The sequence below is a fragment of the Rhea pennata genome, chromosome 15 (genome assembly GCF_028389875.1).
Source record: "Rhea pennata isolate bPtePen1 chromosome 15, bPtePen1.pri, whole genome shotgun sequence".
NCBI lineage: Eukaryota > Metazoa > Chordata > Aves > Rheiformes > Rheidae > Rhea > Rhea pennata.
Genome location: NC_084677.1, coordinates 7,794,994 through 7,821,986, shown reverse-complemented (window position 1 = coordinate 7,821,986; position 26,993 = coordinate 7,794,994). Strand labels below are relative to the sequence as shown.

The 26,993-nt window shown below is 42.1% G+C and overlaps 1 protein-coding gene across 1 annotated transcript; it reads left to right on the top strand.

Annotated features, from left to right (window-relative positions):
* The first annotated feature begins 5,635 nt into the window (after window positions 1-5,635).
* SOCS1 (suppressor of cytokine signaling 1) lies at window positions 5,636-8,475 on the top strand. Its single transcript, XM_062588443.1, has 2 exons — window positions 5,636-5,717; window positions 7,574-8,475. The coding sequence occupies exon 2, from the start codon at window positions 7,649-7,651 to the stop codon at window positions 8,270-8,272; it is 624 nt and encodes a 207-aa protein (XP_062444427.1). The 5' UTR covers window positions 5,636-5,717; window positions 7,574-7,648; the 3' UTR covers window positions 8,273-8,475.
* Window positions 8,476-26,993: the final 18,518 nt, after the last annotated feature.

Below are 26,993 nucleotides of genomic sequence, written 5' to 3'. Positions count from 1 at the left end.
ACAACAGGCAGGCTGCTACCTCTGCCATTAGCACCGACGATACCATGAGGGATCTAAAGGTCCTCCCAGTTGCGGAGCATGCAGGCACATGCACAAAACCAGGCAATGCAGACCTCCTATCCATACAAAAACCATAGTGCAGGCTGCACTCTCACAGTGCTTTTACCAACAGTTGAGGCTTTCCTTTCTTTTTTTCTTTTTTTTTTTTCCACTCAACTAATTACTAAGAAGGATGTCTAAACTACTGAAATGTAGAAAACTCAAACTGCATTTTTGTATGGTTAATGGTTTAGCATTTGAATTCAGGAGACTAACATGAATCTTGATTTGGCTTAGTTAATATCCACACGGGAGCTTCCACTGAAGACCAGGCAGCTCCGTTTCGTCTGGGCTCAAAGATGCCAACATCAGCTGCTCTAGACAAAGGAGTTCGCATCTTTTTAAATAAACAATTCCAGACTAGTCAGTTTAGAAAGAAACTTTCTTCATAGCCTCAGGCAGTTCATTTATGACTTATGCCTTGAAGCATAACAGTTTCTCTCTCCTACACAATTCCTCGGGAATACTCAAACGAACTTATGGGAGAGAGAGAAGCTCAGCTCTTAATGAATTCCAGTAGCTAGTTAAGCTTCATCAGTTTAACTTGAAAAGCCATAGCTTGTCATCCTAGTTAGCAAATATGTGCACATTCTCATGACTAACATTCATAGTAATCCTTTTCAGAAGGCAAAAATACCAACTTCTATCATCTACAGCTGGATAGAATCTGAATTGAGCAATATCTGCAGAACAGCACAAATTCCAGTCCAGACATAAATTACGAGTTCTGTACTGACTGGCTAGCCCTCATCTGCCTCTAAGTGCAATACTCAACACTTGGTAAAGGATTAGTGACATCTCAAACTATATTTTGCCCTTGGCATAATAACTTATCTATGCAGCAGCATCTGTGCCACAGAGAAACTAATAAACACATCATTCATCAGAGATACCTGGCATAGTCTTTAATATCAGTGTAAAGCAACTCATTTTTATAGCCATTCTGCCTAGGAGTAAAATAGTAAAAGCATTAAGGTGTATTTATCAGGCTTGCTTTATCATCACTTAATGTAGACGTGGACAGATAAGGGACAGGTAGGGAAATGTCCAGCCGCAAGAGCTGCATCTTTCAAGCACGTCCCATTTAAATACTTCAAGCTCTGACCTTAATACCTAGTTAAGGCGGGTGACAGACATTCACACTTATCTTGGTGCTGCTGGTTTCAGTGCATCTGAAAGCAGACTCAAAAACAATGTGGTGTCTAATTTACTTGCAAAATCAAAGAATTCCGATTTCAGGGGTTTCATTTAAATGAAAATTTAGATTCTGGAGAAGAAAACAAAACCCACTAAAACAGGAAGGATGGTATTGTGGTTAAGTTTCTAGTATGGGGCTCTGAAGACCTGAATTCAGCTCTGTTCCGTTCCTAGCCCTTCTGCAGACTCTCTCACTGTGACTCTAAGCAAATCACTGAATCGCGCTGTGCTTCAGTTCCCCATATCTAAAAAAGGTACTGCTTATCTGGTCAGTTCAGATAAGGAGCCCTTTCATGTAAGGGCTATCATTTACAACACCAGCTCATGTCAGGCCCTAACCTCAAAACACTAATAACAACATAGGTGACCTTATTTACCTGAATAAAGGAAAATAGCATAAAGTATTCTTGAATAAAGAAAATAGCAATTTACAAGGCTTGGAAAAGATGTTAATTACTCAGTGACAAGTGACTTTATAAAAATAACACAATTCAGCTGATTTAACATTCACATATTAATTCCTACATTTGCTATATGAAACTCTGAACAAAATGTTATTCCAATGACACACTGGCATGCTGATTAATTCAGCTTCATAATGAAATCAGTGCCTACTTCAATTCTCAAAAATAAGGAGTCAAGCTGAAATGTGGAGTGCCTGATGATTTTCTAATTGTTTCATGTTTTTAGGGTTTTTTTTTCCTCAGAAGATTGTTACCTTTGGGGGGAGGTGGGGGAATTCAGTAGGGTGTGGAGTGTCCCATATGGGAATTTATACCGGGAAATACCATATGTGGTATCATAAGATCCTCACCCTTGGTGGTTTCATGGGGTGAAGTAAGGCTTGGAGCATAAATAAGGGAAGCTCTGCCTGCATTACCTTGGTGCTAGTATGGTAAGGAATGTTTTTTAAAAGCAAAAACAAACCAGGGAAATATCATATGTATCACCAATACAGATATAATATTCCCCCACCTTCAAAACCATCTTCAGATCCATGTTTTTTTTTCCCCCAAGCTGCTGTCTGGTGTGACTCTTCCCTCTAACCATTCCCCATTTCTAACCAGTGAGTAAGTCTTGCTCCTGCTGCAGAAATTTCAGGAGATTCCTCTGATTTCTCTTTCATTTTCCAAGCCAATGTTTATGAAATAGGGGTAAGGGCTTCGATTAAAAAAAGGGCAAGCTGAGTTTCTTCTTAACGGGAAGCTTAGGAGCTTTGCTGATATGATCCATCTGCTCAGAAGTGCCCACTTTCCAGCCATACGAAAAGAGGGGTAAGGGATAGTGCATCCCAGTTCCCTTCTTTCTCCTCAAACTTTGCCTTTCTTTTATGAGACCATAAGCAGTGAAGGAGGGGAACAGGGTTTGTTTCTCTATGTGAAATGATATTTTGCAAAGAGGGGTAAAAAAAAGAAGGTGGAAGAGCATCACAAGGAAGGCTTTATTTATGAAACAGGCTCTCATAAGTACCAAATTCACCTTAATGTCATAAGGTAATGTGTAATGTAACATGTAATAACTCACCTCCATGTAATAACTGCTCACTGAGTTAAGTGAAGAACATACACCAGACTCATATGAATTTGCAGAAGGGTTTCAAACTTTACTGTGGAGACCTTCCTCTTGCATTGACGCTGCCCAACAACTCCGTGCTTGCTCTGAATTTACGCACTGCCCTCTACTGGATAGCAGCAATCGCTAAACACTGGCACAAACCTCTTTCTGAGACCTAGCTTATGGGAGTTTTAAGAAGAGGGAGTGAGGTAAGAAAGAAATTAGAAGGATGAGGGGTTTTGCAAAAAGAAATGTAATTAGAAAAACTGAGGACACATCAAGAAAGAAAGCTTTTAGGGTCCTCAAGTCTGAGATGCTAACTCTCCCTACTGGAAAATCTTTACCCGCTGTACTGGTCTCTGTCACGAATTACAATTAATCCCCATTTCTATCAGGCAAGCCTTTCTGAGGCCCCTTATGGAGAATTCCAGACAATTCCCCTCGCAGTTCATGTAACGATGATGTCAAACTTCGTAAGCAGCAGCCTAATTCCGTTGGCTTTCCCTGTCCACTTGCCAGGCTCACTCCCACCACTCTCCCGTGACAACAATCTCACCTACTCACTTGATCTCTGCCAAGTGCCAAAGCTTTGCAGCTAAACATTATTATTATATTCCTGCTGAATGAAGAAGACTTTTTGGACCGACTCCTGGTCACCTGGTAGCCAATCTGCATGTGCACCAGGAGGAGCTTTCCCCCATGATCTTACAGTAGAAAGAGTCATATGGCAAGAGGACAACCTGCAGCCAACCTTAACATCACTTAAGAAACACTTGTCATGTTGTGCTGCGTTATGGTGCTCGCAAGTGCTCCACTCTGCCCAGACAGAAAATAATAATACTCAAGGCCATGGCGACGGGAGAATCAAATTCTCTAGTAGCAGGAAGGTAGTTTGGCTGAATGCCTAGGCATGTCTAGGATTTAGAAAATCTGACCTGTATTTTTGGCTCTGGTTTATCTTATTGTGACACAGTTGAGGCACTTCACATATCTTTCTTTTTTTGGGAGGGTGAAAGGAAGAGGAATCCTTTGTCTTGCATGAATAGGCTTTAAGGCCTGAAGGACATGGAGAATTTCTGCCTCATGTCTGAACAGCGCCTTATACAAAGCAGTCCTCAAATCTACTAGTTTCATGACGTTCATTATGCTAAAGCAAATAATGGAGAAACGTTGCTCGCTATTGCACGCTCTAATTCTAAAGCAAGTTTCAGTTCCACCATTCCCTAATGCTTTTGTTTTACACAGAAAAGCAGCTGAGCTTCCCTCACCCACTTGCTCGTGAAAATCCTGCATTAAGCCCAATTGCTCAGAAATTCTTTAAAAAAGACTTTTGAGTACAAATGAAGGGAATTGCTAAGCCAATTCTTTAAATGCTTGCCTAGCTCAGTGTCTCCAAGTTCCCGATAACTGTACCTCACCCGACAGCAGTGGCCAATCTCAGCGGCTGACGCATCATCAAGAATTTCCAGAGCTGCACAGCCGACACGGGCAGCCGGCACTGCACAGCACTGTGTCACCGTGAGGTTAATTCAGTCTGTGAACACAGTGGATTTTGAAAGAAATGTTCACACTCTGCGCCAGAAATACATTCCCTCGGTTTCATCCCAAAGGATGAAAGGACAAGCCCTTTCTGGCCCATCCCTTAACTGTCTGACAGAAACATATCCTTTTCACTGTTACAAAACATCATTTTGACTGTTAAAGGGGAAAACCATCCTCTTTACACTCATAATTTAAAGCACCCTAACTGTGAAACCATTCTTTCATACTGCATATCCCGAACCACACGTGCTGTGGAAGGCATAAATGCCCCGTACCGATTCTAGACCAAGGAGAAAGCTGACTACTTCGTGATGTATCCGTGTTGCTTGCACACACCTAAGAAGGCAAGTTACAGCAAGAGGAGCGCGGTGGGGCACTTGGCTTTCTGCAGGACAGAACAAAGACTTCTTGGCCTTTTAAACAGGTGTCGGTTATTACAAGAAACAGCCTCTTGGGATGAAAACACACTTCACTGGCGCCTGCTTAAGGAAGCACAGGCGACACGGGTTTGGTGCTAGAGATGTGCCAGTCTGTCTCCGGGCAGCATCTCCAGCCTCCTGCCCTGGCTGCTGGCAAGTTCTTTCAAGATTGCACCAAAGCAGCTGGAGGTGGCGGGGGAGGGCTGAACAGTTACTTTTAAATCTGGTTGCCTTGTAGAAAACCCCACGGAAATTCTGCTTTGAGAACTGGAAAACCAACTGAGAGTCTACACAGTCCATCGTGGTGCCTCTAAACCTGCTCCCCTTCTCGGGCACCTCACAGTCACGCGTGCAGCCCTCTCACCTGTCCCGTCCGCGCCAGCCCTGAGGAGAGCAGCTCTCTTCACGCCGAAACGCCCCGCGCTGGCTGCCCGCTCGCTCTGCCTCCAGCCTCTCCCCGCGGCCGGAGCCGCCCGCGCCCCACCTGCCCCGCCAGCACCGCCTGCCGCTCCAGCCTGACCCTGCACCAACAGCCCTAGCGGGGCCGGGGCCGGGGCCGGGGCCGGGGCCGCGGCGCGGCGCGGCCGTGACTCATTCGGAAAGCGAAAGTGAAGCGGCGGCCACGTGTTTTCGGAGAAAGCAGGGGAGGAGCCGGCGCGCAGAAAAGCGCTGCCAACGCGTTAAATAGAAAGCAGAGGCGATGAGCGGCCCCAGAGCGCTGGAGGTGCCGCCCGGGCGCGGCGCAGCCCCGCGCAGCGCCGGCGCCAGGCAGGGCCCCCGCGCGGAGGATGCTCAGGCGCCCGCCGCGGCCAGCACGAGCCGCGGCCAGCACTAGCCGCGCCGCGCCGGCCCGCCTGCATGCAGCGCGCCCCGCCGACGGCGCTACCCGCGGCGCTGAGGGCGAAGGTAAGGGCTGCTCTCTCGCTAACGGGGTCCTCGCAAGCCGCGGCGTGCGCCGACACCCGCCGCAGCTGCGAGAGAGGTCGGATTCCGGAGCCTGCCCTGCCTGCTGTGCAAGAGCATGGTGCCTTTTTTGAGTTTTTTTTTTTTTTTTTTTTTTCCCCGCTCCTCCCCCTTCGGCTCTATATTCCTGTTTAAGACGGAGCCCTTCGCGCCTGGTATAGAATAGCTGAAAGCCTAACAGAGCGCACCCGCAGCAGTGGCTGTGCGCGGCTCCGCTCGCCTCCGCGGACGGGAGGCAGAGCGGGCAGCGCCGGCCCCGCTCCCGCGGGACGAGGCGCCTCGTCCGCGGCGCCGGCGCCGAGCCTGGCGTGCCCGCGTGTGCCGGGCGCAGCCAGCTCCTCTTCGGTCATGGACGGCTTGGGCTGAGGAGCTTGCGATTCTCAGATCCCGAGCTTAGTGGCTTTTTCTTGCCGGCATGCCCTGAAATTCTGTTTTTATACTTTCAATGCTGAGCAATAATCCTGGCCCAGTAATTGGAAAAACTGACATCAGTTTCCATCTGCTGGGTAAAGAAAGCCCAGTGCTACTTTCAGCCTATTATTTGCTAGCATAAGGATTGTACAAACCTATTTGCCACTCCAGGAGGTAATATGACCTTAAGTGAAACCAAATGTCAACACATTAAATTAGCACAGACAGGAATCCAGATAGGTACTTTCTTTGAAATCTGCATTAGCATGTTACTCTGAACCATAAGATGGCTGAGAGATTCATTTCTGAGAATACTTCAAGGTTTCTCAACAAGCTGCTGCTGCAGATCTATATCTGACTATAGGGATAAATCCTAAAATCTATGCTTGCCAGTAAGGTCAGGGCAGCCAGCGGAGACATATCGAACCACACTGTCAGAGGTAGACATTTCAGGCCAAACTCATTCCTGGAGCAGCACTGCTAATTCCTTTGAAGTAACACGAGGGATGAATTTAGTCCCTCGTACTGAAAGATATATCAATAGGAAGCAATTTAGATTGGGCCACTTAAAGTGCATGTAATACAAAAAGAGAAAGATGGAGGAGTAATGCTTAAGGGTTCATAGAGGTTGATTTGTGTAAGCTACTGAGGTTGTAGCATTGCTATCCCCAGGGAAAGTTGGGGGAATAGGAAATTGCCTTTTATGACAGAGCCTCAGATTTAGAGGAGAGACAGTAGTTTCAGGATTGCTGTGTAAACTGGCCATGTAACAGGCTGCCCTTCCAAGATGCACGTAATTGCACAGTGGCACCTATTCACGTCACCTTCTCATCCTTGGTTATCTGGCAGCTTGCACCCAGCTGCAGGTTTGTTTCCTTTACCCACTTTCGCCTTTTCACACAAGGTACCAAACAACTGTGCTCTCTGAGTTCAGACATCTGTGTTGAGTCGGGGGAAGGGAAAGAGGGAGCTGGAAGGATATTGGTAACTGGATCTTAAAACCTTGTTGCTTTGTTCTCTAAAAACTTGCAAAGCAGTTGGAGTGAGTACAAGATAACTTCTCAATAAGATGATGCTGCCATTTGACTCATTCTCAATGCTGATACATTTCTATGGCTTGTAGCAGGGAAATCACATTAGCCTTTGCAGCTAATGTGGTTAATAATTCCTGCTGAATATTTTTGGAGCTTTGGATTTTGCAATAGTAATAGACTGTTGATCTTGTCAGAAAGTGAGCATTTTTTTTTTTTTTGCCCTGTGTAGGTTGGCAAATGAATATTTTATCATTTTATAATGGTCAGAATGGATATGAATGGAAGACTTGATCATTCAGATATTGCAGTGGCTTCTTCCAGGTGATCTAACATTGTGTCTCTTTGGTATTTCAGAATAGCCACTGGAAAGCTGCCCCGCCGTAGCCACTGACGCTATGGAAGACCACATCCGCTTGCCTAGTCTGTAGGATGGTAGCGCACAGCAAGGTGTCAGCAGATAATGCAGTTGCAGCAGACCCGAGACGTCTACTTGACCCTCCAGCACGGGATCGTTCACAGGCTCGAGTCTACCACGGCCCCGGCCGGCCTAGCACTGTGCAGGCGCAGAGCAACACGCACTTCCGAACCTTCCGCTCGCAGGCGGATTTCAGTAGCATCACGCGGGCGAGCACCCTGCTGGACGCCTGCGGCTTCTACTGGGGACCACTGACTGTCAATGCTGCCCATGAGAAGCTGAAGTCTGAGCCTGAGGGCACCTTCCTCATCAGGGACAGCACGCAGAAGAACTGCTTCTTTGCCATCAGTGTTAAGACTGCGACTGGGCCCACCAGCATCCGAATAAACTTTCAGACTGGGCGCTTCAGCCTGGATGGCAGCAAAGAGAGTTTTGACTGTCTTTTCAAGCTGCTGGAACATTACATAAGCTCCCCTAGGAAGGTACTGGTTACCCCCCTGCGCAAAGTCCGTGTGCAGCCTTTGCAGGAACTCTGCCGGAAGAGCATCGTGAAAACTTTTGGAAGGGAAAACTTAAGCCAGATCCCTCTCAATCCAGTTTTAAAGGACTATCTGAAATCCTTCCCATTTCAGATATAAATACAGCATTAACTGTACAGAGGTATGCACGCATGAGAGAGATATAAGAAATCCAGCATCCTGGGTTTTTAACCATGTTTGACAGTGAGCAAACTTATTTTTGTAGCAACTTACTGTATTTTGGGATGGAACTTGAACACTTGACAACTTATGTTTACAAAAACTGTTTGCACAAACCTGGGGGTTTAAAGCCCTGGCATCATTTTTCTGCTATGCAGAATATTTTAATATTTTATAATATTTTTAATTATATTAACATAATAAACTTTATTATGGAAGTTTTTAAAAAAATAGCATCTGATTTGTTTTTAGTTTTATGGGCTCTGACACCTGATCATGCTAACAAATTTTAACTGCTGAGTATAAGTGCAAACAACAGATTAGATCTTAATGTGGTCCAGTGCCTTCCCCTACCAAGCTTGCCTGCTGTTCTAGTGCTAGCCTGGCAGATAGATGCCCCAAATGGCTTAAAACAAAGATCTAAATGAGTAAAAGATGGACTAAGGATGAATCTTCCACAGTCTCTAGCTTCCTTCTAGATACTGTGTGTTAAGACTACAGGGGTGTATAGCTTGTGAGAGTGAATCAAACCCTTAGCTGAACTAATTGCACTAACTCTAGCTTGCCTGATTTCTATTAAAAGCTACAGGCTCTAAGCAAGAAAAAGTTGCTGTCTGACATAACCAAACCACATGAGTGTCAGTGTGTGTGTGTGGGGGGGGGAAGGAAATAACTGTCCAGAAATGCCATTCACACACTTAAAAATGAGGTGAATACTGTATCATAACAATAAATTAGAGGAAGGAATGTGTTAGTTCTCTTTAAATCAAAATGCACAAAAAAGCAAAAGTGCAGAGACCTTTAGAATTTTTCTTAAAAAAAAAAAAAAAAGGTGGTTCTAATTTTAAATTGCTGGTGATTTACAGCACGCACTTTTTTTTTTTCCTACCTTTGCCAGGATCCCTTAAAAGAATTTGTGACTTAGCTCCCAATAATAGGATCCAGAGAGCATAATCCTATAGATTTGCATTATTAATTATTATTAATTTCTGATGGCTAAACTACATTCAGAGATGACTGAAATGCTGCAAAACAGTCTAAAGTATTTCTTGTAGGAAATCAGTGGCAGCTCCAATAGACTTATATCTGCTTATAAAATGCAAGATCAGTGGCCTACAGAGCTGTAAATGAGTGAGACTCCAAATTTGGCAAAAGATCATCTGAATTATGATAAAAATGTGATTTCTTCCCTTCCCCAGCATTTGCTGAAATCCATGAAAAATAGGCTTAGAAAATGAACTGAAACAGATTGCTTCAAAAAAGGCACAGAATCTTTTACAGAAAGGTAATCTCAGCACAGATCTGGGCTTCTTACAGTGCCTGCAGACAGTTTAATGAAGTAATCTGCAGAGTTTGGAAGTTAAGAGGCCTCTATACTGTAATTCACATTCCTTTTAAAGCTAATGCCACTTTTAGGAAACTGAGCACTTATGTAGCATTCCCTACTAAGTAATTTGCATAGTATGACATATGCTAAAAATTGACTTTTATATCATTGACACCTCTTTGGCATAAACAGGGTTCCTGCTCAAACATAAAGATCACTCACAGTGCATTGGATACTGTAAAAAAGGGAAATATAAAGAACAGGTGTGCAGTATCATATAACCCTTTACTGCACTGCTTCTCTGAAATTTTTCTTTGGATCCTACCTAGTAGCCTTCCACCTCTTCTTAGCAATCCCTGGTTGAGATTATCAGACAGCATTTCTGTCCAATTTTAGAATTGGAATTAGTTGTCAAGGCTGTGTTTTTCCACAGTTGCTGTAAAGAACCAATATAAATGGGGAAGTACTGAATGTTTTGCTATGCAGCAGATATGACAACAGAGGAAAGCAATTGCCTGAATGCAAATGTCTTTCAGAAGTTAAACTGAAGAAAAGCAGCCTTTGTAGGGTGAAGGCTGCCAAACTGGTTTGCAGTCAGCAGGGATTATTGACCCTTTCCCCCCCCCCTCTTTTCCCAGACCTGCAAGGGTAGTATCTTTTAACTCTTCAGGCCCCAAACAAAAGGCACTTTCCTCAACATACAAGGAGTGCCCATATAACAGCATTAGTGGTAGAACGAGTAAAACCAAACAAAACTAGATCTAGATATACAGTAATGGGCTTTGCAGGAGAGGCATGGAATGAAAAGCACATTCAGCCCTCCTAGTTTTCTTCCTGGCAGAAACAAACCTCCTTTTTTCCCTCTCTCCTTTTATTATTTTACAGTAATTTTAGCAGAAATGACCCATATCCTTCCAAGTGAAGTGCCTAAATTCCTTGGAAGATACAAACATTTTGTTCTTAATATGAAATGAAGATATGAAAGATAGCTTAAAAAATATAAGCAAAGCTACACTTACATGACAAACAAGCCAGACATAAAAAAAGACCATGTATAAAAGAAAAAAAGGAGACAAAACTGATTTGTCTTTAAACCATGTATCTTTTCATCTGCTTTCTCTTTCATGCGTGCCTGCCTGCTCACTCTCCTTCCCTCACTCTCTCAGGGTGTTTCCCAACACAGAATATCGTGCTAGGCAGATCCTCTTTCTAGCAGATGTCTGTAGACTGCTCCAAAACAAGTGAGAAATCCTTATAAGTTTGTGCTTTCCTGATCTCACCCAGGCCTGTCCTGTGTAAGAGCTAGCAACCGCCTCCAAAACATTGGTTTACCTGCCTGCACCCACTTCCAGGCACCACTGCATCTAAGAGGTATGCTGCAGGTCTCCCAAAGGCTTCTGTGGTAATATCAGCTGGGAAATATCTCATTTTCTCATATATAAAGTACCAGCAAGGTCAGCTAGGGAATTCCCTGTATTTTCCTCCTGCAGCAATAGAAACACATAACAGCACAGTGATTTCAGCTCTACACTAGATGCTACACAAGCAGTGCTTCCCCTTCTTCCCTAGCCTCTTCGCTCTGCCCTTTTCACTCCTGGGCTGTGGCTGGAAAGCAAAGTAAACAGTCAATCTGCTAAAGGACTAGAAGAATTTGAACAGTGCTCAGGAGCAGAACAAAGCTACGTTTTCCAAAGAGGCAGTAACATTTATAGTCAGTAGGGAACAGGCGCGTTGATAATAATACCCTGAGCAGCAGACATGTATATAGTCCAGAGGTTCTGTGGGAGGGGGCCACCACCACAACATTCCTAGGGAATGCAGGGCACCAAAGCAAAGCCTTCCTCACCTTTTTAAGAATGAACCCAACTTGTGCTCTTAGAGCAAGTTGGTTAACATAACACACTGCAGCTGTAAAAAACTCACTTAATTAGCTCACAAGTGGAGCTAATTAAAATAACCATAGGTGTCCAGCAAACCTGGTTAACTTAGCCGTGAAGGGTACTGGATGCTCAATAGGAGCCTCTTAAATGACAACCATAATCTCACGCACTGTGAAGCTGTGGTCACACTAATTCTGTTATGACTGAAGTCATTTACAAGAAGTGAGACTCCAGCTGCAGTCAGCACTGATGCTATTTTCAAAAGTCAAGAAGAAAGTGTCCCCTAGGGCAACATGCTGACTGTATTTAGACATCAATATTCCTCACCCAGCTTGTACTTTATCCTTTACTGAACAACTTATTCACCTCCTGATTATTCTTTTCAAATCCAGTGTCATCCTTTTACATTGCATTGGGCACTCATTCAGTCCCTCACCCTCCTGCTGTCCTCCCATTCATGAAGCTGTCAGCTTAAAAAGCTGTGTGTTTATTCATGTACTTGAGCTTTGAGATGAAGCAGCTCCGTTCTGACTCTGCATTGCCTTCAGTACAGTCAAAATGCAAACTGACAGCATGCGCAGTGGGCTTCCAGGGTGTTTCTCTTGACTGCATGGAAGCCCCTTTCAAGCCTTTTCATTGCTACTTTTTTTGTCAAACCCTTGTACGCTACCCAGATGTTGTCACCATATATGACTCTTTCCTCAACAGCTGTTTCCCAGCGTATCAGCCATATTTACTACACCTAGCTTCAATTTCCTCTTGCTGTCACCATGGAAAAATAGAAAAACAGGCCCACAGAGAGCATAAAGGAAAGGACCAATGCCCCTTGCCCCTTCCAACAAGTACACTCTGTTCCAAGTATGGCAAAGCAGTAAATGTCAAGCAGTCAGAATACAAAATCCTGACTGACAGAATGAGTGAGAAAGCCTCATGTCAAAAGTTCTTGCCTCCTGCCTGGACCTCAGTAACATGTTTTGGACTCAGCTATTGAGGAACAAATGATAGAGATGATGTTTGTGTATTGCAAAATAAATAGCCTATAGTCTTAAACTATGAGAGAAGCAGATATCACGAGGATGGAATAGCAGCCAGAGTAAGACAAATAACTACGCAACAGGCCATGCTGCTTAGTTTGCTCAGCTTAGTTCATTCAACTTGTCTTGATAACATTAGCAAGGAAAAGTAGTATCATCTTTCTTTTGTCATTTTAATCTCAGTTATAGATAATATTTGTAGCTCCCAGGCAAGAAGAAGCCTGATATCTCCAGCCATCATGCAGTAAGAGCTCTGTGTCCTTCTGTCAATCACTACTGCCTGGCCTGCTGAACCTGTTAAGGTTCACCTTCCTTAACAGAGAGGTTTTTGTTTTTTCATTCACTACTGTATTTGTAAGCAGAGGCTTCTTAAACACACATCTATTGCTGCTTACCACCTCTTTCACAGAAATACTTACACATTTTGCATTATAGGTACATCCAAAATAGTTATTTGTAAATAGCTTGAGTGATGCATGGCAGAGAAACACAGGCCTCTTTTCTCCCAACATAATTTATTCTTTTCTTAAGCCTATTTTTGTTACAAAAAATGGACATTTTGTTAATCCTAATAATATCCTTAGTTATATGTGATTCTGAATTCTGCTGTCTGCACTGAACACAGTGGGCCAAGATATGCTCAGATTTACATTAGATAAAGTATGGCCACCAGTGGAAGATTCAGAACTGTACCAGTGTACCTGACCTGAGTGGACACTCTGACCTAGACACATCTACACACACAGCATTATATCAGGTCAGGAAGTATAGCATAAGGCAGTTTGTGGAGCAGCTCTAGTGATCATCAGTGAGCTATCAGCTCTACAAAGCCCCTTTATTTACATTTTACAGCACCTTTGCCGTAACAGTTGAAGCCTAGAAGATACCTACACATTCATCTAGTTTGACTTTATCTATTAAAAAAAGGCCTCAGAATTTTCATCTCACCATGAATTTTTTGCAGTGCAGAAGTTATTCCTGCACAGCACACAGTTATTCCTGCTATGTATGTGACCTTTATCAGAGCCAGTTATGAGCAACTAAACTTTAGCAGAGTTTTTATACAGACATCCAAGCTCAACTGAAAGACTTCACGCAATGATGAATTTACTGTGTTTCTTCCTGTGCGTTCCACAAGTTACTACTACACCTTGCCATTATAGTGCAACTTGTTTTTTCCAATCATTATCATGTCAGGCCAGTCACAGGCTTCTTTCCACTTGGGATTACCATACTAGTATGGTTTGACTGCAAGTGCACTGTCTAATGGACTAAGCTGTGTTTCTGAAGAACATAGTGGTAAAAACATGACAGAAGATTGAAGATTTCTTTGGAGTAGGACACTATGAGCTGGTCTCACAGGAACACTGTGAAGTAGAGAAGTCTCAGTTTAAAGTGAAATTAAAGACCAAATCACAACACTGAGATTCAAAAGGAGGCTGTCTATCATCTAAGGAAAATAACGTAAGCATTTCAAATACTTCCAGTATGCCAGATGACAACTAAAGTCGTTACTAAAAACAAGGACAGTGTTCATAACTAAGAACAAAGTTATGTTTTGTTTCCCTCTGGTCAGAAGTAAAAGCCTTTCAGAGCAGAGCTGGTTGTGCTAGCACAGTGGATAGTGGAGAGAGAAGTCCAAAAGCAGATTGAGAAGCTTTTTCTTCTTACCTGACAGATGGGAGCTAGGTACAAGACTGGCTTATTTTACATGAAGTGAGCTAGCAGCCACCTAGGACTTACTGAGGCAGGTAACAAGAGAGGGAATGAGGCCACTAGCTGCTTTCACAGCTCACTCTGGATGAAAACCAGAAAGGCTAGACCTTTCTGGTAGGTATTCTACATACACAAGCTGTTATGGAAGTAGTTTCGACAAATGCTTTAGAGATTATTTTCGGTTTTCTGTTCCCTTCAGACTCTCATTGACCCTGACAGGATGCGTTATTCCCATTGGCTACTTCAGGCATCTGACCTGAACCAAGACGCAAACCAAGGCTTTTAAAGACAGACGCCTAACTGTCAGGAGGCAATTAGACCTGTAAATTAGGTGTCTAAACTCATGATGTGATCTAACAACTGTAGTGTCCCCGGGCTCTTCCTCCTCCCCAGTGAGACCAACTATCCAAAGTAAAATGAAGTGAGTCACAAAAGCTTTACAAACATGACATAGCAATTGTCACCTGCTTAAGACAAACTGAACTGCTGAGGTTCAGCACCTCACACCCTTTCACCCGAGGGATAGGAATGTCCCACTTCAAGTACAGGGATCTCTTCTACTCTAGTCTTGCACAGCTACAGAATTATTATGCCATTAACAGAAAATCTGTTACTGTCCTCTGACCAAATGTACCGTGTGTGAGGTCCTATCTATCTGGGGCAAATGCAGGTCTTTTTGTCTTGGAAAACCAGGGAGATAGGAGAAACAGGAAGAATTCTGATACTGGAGGAACAGGAGGAAATACTTGTCTGTGTAAAAGACTTGACAAACTGGCAGCCACTAGAAGCTCTTCCCAGACAAGATAGTATAATAGCCAGAGAGCAAATCCGATATTCCAGAGCACAAGCTATGCTCTTTCAGCCTGCAGATCTGCAGCCTATCATATCGTTATCACCTATATGCTATACTTAGCATGTACCACATTTTTCAGTTATATAATAAATAGGTAGTACCATTTTAAAAAGCAGTCATCTCACTTCTAGCATTCCCAGCCAAACACATTTGGTAAAACTAAAGTCATTTGCATTTTCCTACAAGAGTTTCTGACCATTTCAAATTTTCTCATCTCATCATGGTTGCTGCACAGAAAAAGCTAGTGAGTAGCTGAGCAGTATACAGTATACGATCAGTCTGCTGTTCAGGGAAAGTTTGCTAGTTTTCTTCTTTATGAACGTCAGTTATGAAGGTCCTGATGTACGTGGCATTCACAACTAATATTGTTCTTATATTCTTTGCAATTATGCCAAATGATTCCTCTAAGTTTCTAAATATCCATTCAGTAAAAGAAGAAGAAGAAAAAAAAAAGGCTACAACGATAGAAATCTTAGGCCTTATGGGGGTCCAGAGGCAGAACTATCTAAACTCTCTCAGGCTTCATGCACAAACTGTCTTAAAATATTCAGTGTGCTGTTGCACACCATGTTTATACAAACTTCCAACAAATGGATATGTATCTGCTTTGGTCTGCTGCTCAAATTCATCAGCTCTAATTCAATAGCTCATCATAAAAAAACAGTTCAAGTCCTTTACGGAGCAGATAGCTAAAGCAGCAGGAGTGTGACAAAAGGCTCGGTGGTGACGTAAACACTGTGAACAGCAGTTCATGCACATGCAAAGTGATCTCAGGGTTTCCCTGGCTTTCTCTCAAGTGTAAGAAACTGGACACAGCAAGCACCTTGCAGAATGGTGCAAATGATCTCGGCTGTCTGGTTTGTCTTCGGGGCAGCCTGCTTGTCCGCACGGGAATCCAGGTCAGGCTGCCAATTAAGGGATGTTATTAAGGGGTGGCCTTTCCACAGGCTTCAGTGTCATTTGTCTTCAGTAACTGAACGAGCAGAGCATCATAATAAAATATTTCACCTAATGTGTATGTTGCCATTGTAATGGTTTCAAGCACTGGCGAGACTTTAATCTCTCTGACTCTGCCAAGGACACAGTTTTGAGGACTTTAAGCTTAATGCTGAGCACATTGGGAACACCTGATACCTTACAATATGCAGAGTGGAGAGAGGGGCCCACATGCCACTCTGGTCTTGACTTTTATGAAATACAAGCTACATACACATTAGTCAGAGGGATTTTCTCTAGAATTTAAATTCAAATAAAGGAGGTCAGGTTTTGTTTTAGAAGAAGAGAAAGAGAGAAAGACAGTGAAATAGCAGAAGAACTACAGAATCAGCAAGTCATAAAGGATGCTGCAGTTAGCCATAAAAGTACTTGGGATAGCAAAAGAAAACAGGAACGAATAGAAATCTAGCCTTTGGATAAAGGCTGCTGAAACGAACCTTAAGACTACGTCTAGAGAATTGGGACTCATTTTATATTTTTATGTGTAATTTGTAACAAAAATAGCCTGAAAGCTTTGCATATTAAGTAATTTCTCAAATGAAAAAGTATAACAATCCAGCAACAAATCCGTGTTCTATTTGAAGATAATAGCATAAATGTGTTCTAAATAATATGAATACCTCATTAGAGACTTTTTGAGGACAAAGACCAAGAATCACATATGCCATACTTAATACACTTTCCCTAGCAGCACTGAAGCTCTGTTGACTTTAATGAGCCTTAGCCTGTCATTTTCCATATGCACCTACTGAAAAACGTTGATATATACCTGCCATGCATCTCACAGCCATGACTTCCCATAGTGACAGCAGCAAGCAGCTTCACAAACTGCTTAAAACGTTCTTGACACCACTAATAACACTGCGTGTTGTAGCAGGAGATCAGAATACATCTTGTGTTAGAGGTATGCTCAGAATACCTCTTTGTAAGTAGGTTGAGTGAAAGACGGCAGAGAAAGACAGCTCAGACTGGCAGACAGAGCCCTGTCTGAGGAATCAGGAATCCAGTTTCCTTCTGGATTCTGCCAACAAATTGCTGCATACATCACACCACTTTACTTAGCAGTTTCCTCACAACTTTTATCTCTATGCTGTATTTTTAGATCTTTTTTTTACAGCACATAACAAAATGTGGCTCTTATCTTTTTTTTGACCATTGGGCAACATTACAATACAAATTCAGCATACCTACAGTGATGCGTCATTTCTTTAGCAGGGTTACGGTAACAGAGTACTCAGGCAAGAGAGGCTGGGTTTTCTTAATTCAGTATGGCCCATCTTCTTTCTAGTCTCCTTACAGCTGCTCTGCTGAAAACACAACAAATCCCTAAAGCACACCTCTCTGATGGCAGGGTGAAGTTCCCTTGATCCAAACTCCCAGTCATAATGCGTTCATCTCCTTATCTGTGCAAGGGCATCATGGTCTACTCCTCCAAAATACACTACAATTCAAATGTGTATGCAGGAAGAGCCTTTAACTCTTGGAACCAAAAATACAAAGGCCTAGGTGAAGAAGTATTTGCTGATTATTCTCTCGCAGCTGTAAATATTATTTCATGTACGCTTTTAAAACAAATGCACCTAATGAGGAAGAAACTGTCCATGCGGACTCGGCAATCTCTATAGTTGTCTTTTAATACTTTGGAATCAATAAAAACAGTTATCTTTCTTCCTGATAAGTGTAATTTATATACTGTATGCAAAATCACAGAAGCTCCTTGCCAAGGTGAACACAATGTTCAGTCACAAATACTGCAATAGTTTGTGACTTCCAAACCCACATTAAAGCACACAAATGAAGAGTATAGGTATGTCTGTGTCTGTGCATTGAGTAGAAAGCAAGGACTCCACAGTCCAGGGCTGCCTTTCATAGCCATTCATATGATCTTTGCCTTGCTTTCCTACATATCTCATTTCCTTTGTAATTTCAATACAATTTTTAATAAGACTATAATTTAAAAATATAACAGATTTCAGATCAGTCCAGAATGTTTTGGGACTGGAAGCCCAGACAAGCTTAAGCAGTGACATTTCTACAAGGGAAAAATACTCTCTTCTGACTCCTTAAAGTTTAAAATACACACACAGTTATGCAGTGTTTACCTGCCAGACCTGAACTTCTGATCTAAGCAAAAGAGACAGCTGACTGCTGCACAGAGGCCTGCTACAATTACACTGTACACAAACTGTTATCCATGAGTACTGTATACAAACATAGCCGAATGTAAACGTTAAACATGACCCATCAAGCTGGTATACATAGGCTTCGAGTAAATTTCTAAGTGCATGTGTAATTCCACTAGCTTAAATGCAGGTAGAACCAAAAATCAGTACAGGGTCAGCCTCAAGCAAACACTGAGTTTAACAAATGGCCACAGGTCTTTGGGATTTCTTACAAGGTCTAATTCAATTTTCAGTGAATTCCACAGAAACTGAACTGAGCTCAAAACTAACCTTGAGAGAAAATATTTTCTCTCTAATAGAAAATGTTTTGTGAAATCTGAGAAGACTGTAGCATGATAGAGGAGGCCAGAAAGCATCCTGGAAGGCTGAGAAATTCTGGAAGGATGTGATGCGTTCAAGAGAACCAGAGAAAATGTGAGCTGCGTTTTGAAGGGATTGCACAAAGGATTAGCAGCTGCAAGGGCACACAGGTGCTTCTCACTTCTCTTGCCAGCTGTAATCTCTGTTATGGAAAAAAAAAGTCCTAAGTGCAGAACTACACAGCTAGTTTACAGTTATTTACTTCAAAATTCAGCCACTTAACAAAATCCAGCGTAGTCCTGAAGCTGCTCAGTTCCCACTGACAATAACCAAAGCCTGAGCTCTTACTGAGGACTAAGTGGAGCCAGTTAATTAACTGCCATACAAATTATATTACTGGTGGTCTTAATTCTTTGAGCTTGAACTTATTGTAGGTCAGCTTTCACAGCCTCCAGCACCTGAGCTGAAATGAATGCATTCTCTTTTATTCAAGCTTAATCCACATTAAGTGCACAATTTTGCAATCAAGCTAATGTGCTGATTGTAGAGAAAAAAGGAGGTGGAAAAGACACCTATTAAACACTCTCATATGTGCCTTTTAAATAATCAAGAGCAAAGTATTTACGAACCTCCCCCAGTCTGAGTCATAAAGTCTTCATGTCATAGGCAGCTTATAAAGGTAGCTTGGCTCACCAGCTATAAAATTTACAGAAATGGCTAAAGTTTAAATACTGTCTATTGAGTTAGATGATCATTGTACCTTTATATCAGGGCAGCTCCGGGCAAAGTGCAGCTCATGAAATCCTGTAAAATAGCATCTTGCAAAATTCTTCCAGAATCTAGAGGTTTGACTCGTGAAGACCATGTGTCACCATGGTGGCAAAGATTAAGTGAAAAGAAACTATCTAAACATAAGGAAAACTACACTCTACTTGTTTTTACTACACAGGACCCAGACTTCATGTTCTTAACAAGAGAGCAAAAGCGTGTTGAAGACATGCTCCCATATTGTTAGTTCAGATTACACTCCTGGACCTGTGAGTGTCTGGAGAAAATAACTTCACCTGGATCGGGCAGAGGCAATCAATCATTTACTGTGCTGTGCTGAGTGGCACCAAAGCTTGTGAGCTTTGCATGATTACAGGCAAAATAAATTCCTTTCACATGCCTGTGCAAAAATATTCCATATTTAGTGTCAGGATTTATTTTTTCCTAACAAGTACCTCTACAAAGAAACAACTGACAAACTAGAAAAAAAAATCCATTTGAGTTAAATTAACAAGGTAAAGGAGAGAATTTTGGATAATTTATGTTAGGAAAGCATGCTTGTCCTCTAAAAATAAGTTTGTTTCCTGAGAAAAGTACTTCTCGGAGCTGAAAGCAGGATTTTACCAATTGGTCTTCTTGGATAAAGAAAGTTTTTTTTTGTTACTATTTAAAAAATCTTTTGCAGATCTCTCCTTCACTTAGCTGCATAACGAGAAGCACTACTTATACAATATATCATCCTAGGTCAACCAGCACTGGCATCCAAACAGAAGAAAAACAAATCCTTTCCTTTTAATTCAAATCCTTCCAGCTTCCCATGACTTCCTGTCCTCCAGAGCAGTTCAGTTCCCAGGAAGAGTTGCACAATGCAAATACACTGCTGCCTGTGCTAACAAAATAATTGACCTTGTCATGAAAAAGCTGGCATAAATATTATCTCCTCTTGGTAACTACTAAACCCTCAAGTTGCATGTGACAATGCTGTTTGCTATAAGAATTTAGAGCTACCCACGTCATTTTAAAGAGACATAATGTTCACAAAGCCAAACAATGCAGCCAGTGGCCTATTCCATGCAGGGTGTACAACAAACTATACTTCTTTTACTACATTGCAGTTACAGAATTTTTCTCATAGTCACATTTCTCTAAATTTGCTATTCAAATACAATCCTCCAGGAAATTTTAAAAGCAGAAAAGAGGAAAAGCACACCAGCAAACAATACTTATTAAAATTAGAGCAAGGGGAATTAATGCGGGGGAACAACTAGGTTTTCACTGAAATCAGTTTTTGCATTAAAAACCTGCTCAGGTTTTCTGCTTTGAATGATTCAATATTAAGAGGTTTGAGGAGGCTGAGCTAATCAATATTCTGAATCTGATCCAATTTTATTAACTTTACTGTAAACTAAAATGAGAGAAATATTACCATGTGTTCAAGTTGGAGCTCAGACTTGCAAACATAAGTCCTGCTTTTGAATTATTCGATCTATGATTTGCCACTTTAGAAAATGGAGCTGATAACCTAGGGCAAGTCCAAAAAAATGGAATTAAGCATCTGAAGACTTAGGTATGTAGAGGAGGAGGAATAAGCATTTAACAGTGAATGTCTGAACTCCAGAAATAATTCTGGAGCAAGGACCAGCTCCTGGGATTTCTCAGGCTGAGATCAGTTTAGCCAGCAGGTTACAGACATGGCCCTTCTTTTGCTTGCCTCTCCCCATCCTGGGGAGCTCCCTTACTTCTTGTACAACTCCTGCAGCATGATAGTGCCCTGTCCTCCCCTCTACAGCCTGCAGAGTTCAGGGCCTTCACCTCAGATGTAGGCAGCAAGGAACTGAGCCTCCTCCTGTCTAGCACTGAATCTCTCTGGAAGGAAGTGCCCTAACCACCAGACTGTTGGGGAAGGAAAAAAAGAAATGATTCTGCCTGGCACATAGAGAACCTACCTAAGGACTCTCACGCTTGATTGTGAAACACTGAGAGGGCAAGGAGACCACCCATATGCCTAAGACAACCATCCCCCAAGAGTCAATTTACAAAAGAGATTTTTTCAAGAGCCAAATATTTCCATGACCCTCTACTAACCTATTTTACTGAAGCTGGCAGAGTTTTGCTACTGACTGTAGAGGCAGCAAAATCAGGACTAGATTGGATATACATCAGGCTGACACAACATAAATTCTTCCTCCTAGGATGAGTGAAGAGCCTTGATTTTAGCAGAAAGGCTTACTCACCATAGAATGACCCATCAAACAATGCCACTTGGCCTGTACTAATCAGATATGTCTGTAAAGTGCACCAGTAGCTCTAACAGTAACAGAAACAGGATGTTGGTAGTTGACAGGAAGTTCAGGTGTTAAGAGTATGAGAAATTCAAAACTGCTTCCTTGCCAAGCCTTGGAACATATGCAGAAAGTATATGACCTAATTAAGAGAAACAGACTATAGATCATGGTGTTAGTCTTCTATTTGCCACCTCATCAAAGCTAAATTTGAATTTGGTTGTTCTTATGCCTTAGCAGCTTGCCAGCGTTCACACGCTTAGTGGCTCTATTTTGCTTTTTGGAGCATGATACGTGTAATGCTGAGGTTTCATTTCAGGATTTTGCTCTTTCCTTTGTTTTATTTTATGAATTCCAAAGGTCATAGTTAGCACTATAGTCCTATCTGGCTCAGGATTTTCATATTTGATTATTAGATCTTCCAGGAAGATGATTTGCCTGGAAATAATATCACTTGAATCAGTTTCTGTTAGTGTTAGTGAGGGTTTTTTCTTCTCTTCTTCTGCTCCTCTATTTCACAGAAGCCTCTTAGTCACGTAATTGTTATCCTTTAATTTTCAATCCACTTATCTCTTTCTTAACACACAAAGAACTTCAGGGTTAGATACGGTAATTTGGAGGGCTGCTCTGCAATATGATAAGGAAGAGCTGTTGAGTCTCATGTGTTGAGGATAAAGCCCGTGTTCTTGACAGTTAGTCCCCCACAGAAATACTTCATATATTTCTGCTGATCAGCACTGAGACACTATTTCTGCTCTGTAGCCAAGGGATATACCCAGGGATAACTCTTCAGTCAAATTACTTGATTGGCCTTGGGCTATGTATCCTGGAGACAAGCTCCTAACAGTGGAATAGTCTTTTCTGCCCCACTGTCCCACAGCAGCCTTGAGTCAAGATCCCAGTGACATAATTTGCTGTACTGGGAGGAACTCTTGATCCATGATAGGCCACTGCCCAGTGAAAGATTTGTGTATTACATTCTAGTAATCCTATAATCCTAAATAACTGGGCTGGATTTTTACCAATACTCAGCTAACAACACCTATGAAAAGGGGCTGTTGCCCTAGCTCTCTTTGCAGAGAACTGCAGAGAACTTCCTACAGAGGCAACACAACAGAATCATGTCTTAACCTATTCTCTCTTCTCTCTTCTCCTCCTTCTCCCCACAACACACTTACAGCGCATATCTGCACCAACACAGCCTGTGAGATGGGAATCCCCTTTTAAAAAGTATCTGTTGGCTTCAGAAATCTTGTAAAACGGCTGCACTGGAAGCAGGCTGCAAGTAAGGTAGAAAAGAGGCAGAGGAAAGGCAGCATGACCTGGGCTGCAGCCTCCGGCTCCCTCACCCTCAACGAGCCAGAGAACTGGTGAGCTGAAGGGGGCCATGCCCTGCCCTGCAAGGAAAGGAGCAGGGGACTTCCCCCTGCTCTGGAGGAGAGACCTACAAGGAAAATCTCCTGGCATTTCCCTGTCTACTTGTCTCCTCTTCCAGGATATCCCAAAATCTTGTTACAAATTGTGAAATTTGCCCTTTCCTTTCATAGGGGGAGGGGGCAATACAGACTTGCTGGAGCTGGGTAACACAGCAAAGAACAAAACTGGACAGATTTCCTCACTCTGTGACTATACTGGCACCTGCAAGCAGTTATGTAGTGCAGGAGGAGCTGGATCTGACTCAAGCTACTCCAGCTCTCAGCAGGCATTAAACAGATTGGCTCTGCAATGGTCTTAATGCAGCCACCGGCTACTGGTTGGCAAACTTAAATGCACCTGTCAGAGACCTGACTGCTGATGGCAGCAGCTCCAGACACGCACGCTGGCAGCTACCTGAAAAAGACTACCAAAGCCTGAGAGAAAGCAAAAGGAAGGAGCTGGGTGTGGTGTGGACAGATGCACACAGACACCCGATGGGCTGATTACACTGCTTCTATCTGGGGAAGAAAAGGGAAGGAGAGTGACAGGCAAAACAGAAATTGCTGGAGCTGCTAGCAAAAAATGGGGTAAGCATGTAGCTGTGGGAAACTGTGCATGTTCTCTCATTATTGTTGCTACATGCAATTTCCTTTTTTTTTTTTTTTTTAAGATGCGAAGTCACTACTGTGAAGTCCTTAGTTGGTATAGCAAATACATTTACTCATGGTGAGTGAGAAAGGATTTCATTTCATTCAATGACTTGTAAGGTAATTGCTTTATATCATTCCTAAATGATAAATGACAGGTCATGTTCCTCTTTCTACCTATACTAGGTATTCTTTCCATCTCCTTCCTAAAACGCCACAAACAGTACGCATAAACAGTGCCTTCAGTATCCTGTCTAACAAATATATTGCTCTGATTGGTTGATCTTCAAAACTGAACTTAAGGAGATAAAAGACAATCTCTGAAAAAAGCAGACTCTCCTCCAGACTGTGAATGTAACCTCAAAACTTAAGTTTTAAAGGTGACTTGAGGGACTTAATCCAGACAAGCTTGTCTCCCAACAGCATGGCCGGTATAACCTTTCTTTGAGTTGTTCTAAATCAAACTGTGTCCTCTTAGCACATTGATCAAGCCTGGGAAGTAAAACCAGTCCCAGTCGAAGTTTTACAAGTGGAATTTTTCTCAATAATTTTAGCTCTTTCCTGGGTAACTAAAACCTCTCATGATAGAAACAATGTAAGCAGTGTGTTTCTTAACAGCTGAGAGTCTGGCATCACAAACAGCTGAGACAATCCAACAACTCACCCTGCAACTTGGCCTTTCGCTTTCTCCATCCCTTGCTCCGGGGCTATGTAATACCTTCTCATCCTTTATGGAGGCTCTAGAACTGTTCGAGAACTGAGTGAACTTGCTCATTTAGCAAAAAAAAATTTCCAATCTTGTTATATTAAAGAGTTGACTTGGCTAAAAGAAGTATCCAACAGATGTCAGAACCAGTGCAAAACTGGCAGGAATACATGGCTGGCATAGGTTCGTATTTTTCAGATCTTAGGACAGCAGATCTGTTATTTATTTTAAACTATATCCTGTTGCAATTAAGAAATGCTCTCCTATATATTACAGAAGATGAGAATTTCTACAGGTACCAATTCATGTTTTTTTGCCAGGCCTGACAAATCAGTTACGCAGAATGTCAGTAAAGACAAAAATTCCTATCTAGACTAGAGCTGCAGGAAGGAGTCACTGAATGGTTGTTGTAAGAGCCTTCTGTTGAATTTGGCAGGATCATACAGGAAATAAAATTCTGAATTGAAAGTGTGTACCCAACGGCTGACAGAAATCATGGTCCATATTTAATGAGGCAGATAGGGTCCAAAAATCATGGCTAGTGACTGAATTTGGTAATGTTGTCACAGAAAGAGAATGGCCCTACTGATATGAAAAGACTGCTGAAAAGAAGAGCTGTGTACAAAACGTTCTCATTGTTTATGCTCCAGAATGGATAAGTTAAGTTTAAATGCTACATTTAGATTTCATTGGAAAAAAACCTAGAACAAAACAGTTGTAATTAATTAAGGTTGACTATTTATGGAGTAAGCCAAAAGACTGATTGAGACAAAAATACCATGCCACTGACTAATCCAAGAAGATTTCAGATTTACAGTGAACTGCACTAGCAATCAATCCAGAAATAGGGCCTCAACCTTCCTCAGTCTTTTTTGGGCAAAATTTCCATTCAAATAGTGCAGAAAATTGACAGTGATTGCAAAATAGAACTCAAAAGAGACCTCGAAACTATTTGCGTTTTTGCTAAAACATAAAAAATCCCTTTGGCACAAAAAGTAGTTAAGAGGTTGCAGAAAGATAGCCTATTTTATTTGCCTAGATACATCTACAAACGTGAAATCACAAACTCCAGGTCAGATTTACTATGTGATTTCATTGGTAGGGCCATCACTTTAAGCTTTCTTCAGGGAAAAGGCTGCAGTTGAATAAGAGCCTGAGGATCTGATCCAAAGGCCATTGTCGATGAAGAAATTGTTTCCACTGTTCTGCATAGATTTAGACCTCTAAGCAGGAAGACATAGCAGAACCTTTTCTGAGCACACAAAGAATCCAAACCTTTTGGCCAACAGCAGACACACGCAGAGACCACCACAAGGCTCATTATGGATGACTTGTACATATACTTCATCACTAGTTTAAAGCAGGCATATGAGCCAATACTGAGTTCTTGGAAAAAAAGGGAGGAAGAGGGAAGAAATGAGGAAGAACACAATAATAACTTTTGTACTTCCTGGAATCCAAAATGGTCTTCACAGCAAATGCAGTTAGTTACTATAATTTAAGATGGTGATCTGCCTGTTGGTAATTCCCTGAATACACAAGCAGGCTTTAAGCCAGTATGTCCTTATTTTCTTGCAGACAGCTGCTGAGTCCACTTCCTTTCATCTTGCTGCAGGATACTTGTTTAATACCCGTTTAAAACTTCAGCTCTCTCATAATTTGGAAGCCTCAGACAACCTTGTGTTGTGCACAGAACATCTCAGAGACATGAGTGCAGCATCTGCAAGAGTAGCCCTTCCCTGTGGTAGCTAACATCACACTGGGGGAAATTCTCTCCCAGGTAACGGAGAAGCAGCGAGACACACAGGAAACAGCTAAGGGATACAAGACAGAGAACTATCTGTGCCCACATACTTGCAAAAAATGACAGCTCAATAAATCTGTATTGGAAGCAAACAGTGACTTACAAATTCAAAACGGAAAACATATTACAATACATCAGCAAAATGTACCCAATGATCCAGACACTGTTCTGGATAAATGACCACTCAGCTAGTGAAAGTATTTTAACTGGATTTGCACAGCGGTTGTCAAATACATTCAAAAATGTTTGAAGAGAAATATGCAACATGGCACATGCATGTTGACGTCAGTCTTAGTGACACCTCCTCTGCATACTTGAATTGTCCTGATACTATTGTAACAGCAAAGGTTGCTAAAATGTTTGTTTTTAGAACAGATATAGGAGGTCAGCTCAATAAAAGAGATGAACATAACTTTCAGTAAAGCACGCATTTAGTAAGCTGAGCCTGGGATGTGCTGTACTTTTGTAGTTCAAAGGGAGCATGTATCTGTGCGTGTTTGGCTTTTAACACCATTCCTCCATGTGATTAAAGAAAGCCACAAGAAAGAGGTTTCTACATTATTATCTCTTCCTGGAAAACAAACCTGACTGTTTCCCCGAAGTTTGCTGGTACAGAATTATGCAGCTTTAAAGGCACCCAGACGTTTTGGCTGCCCATCCATTTGCCTTCCTTGCAGTCATCATTATTGTTATTTTACTTTACCTGGAACTTAACAATCCCTAACTCCCTTTCCTCCTGGTTTTCAGTA

Bases quoted from the DNA above. Each gene is read 5' to 3' on its own strand.
- SOCS1 (XM_062588443.1), top strand. From the start codon at position 7,649: ATGGTAGCGCACAGCAAGGTGTCAGCAGATAATGCAGTTGCAGCAGAC.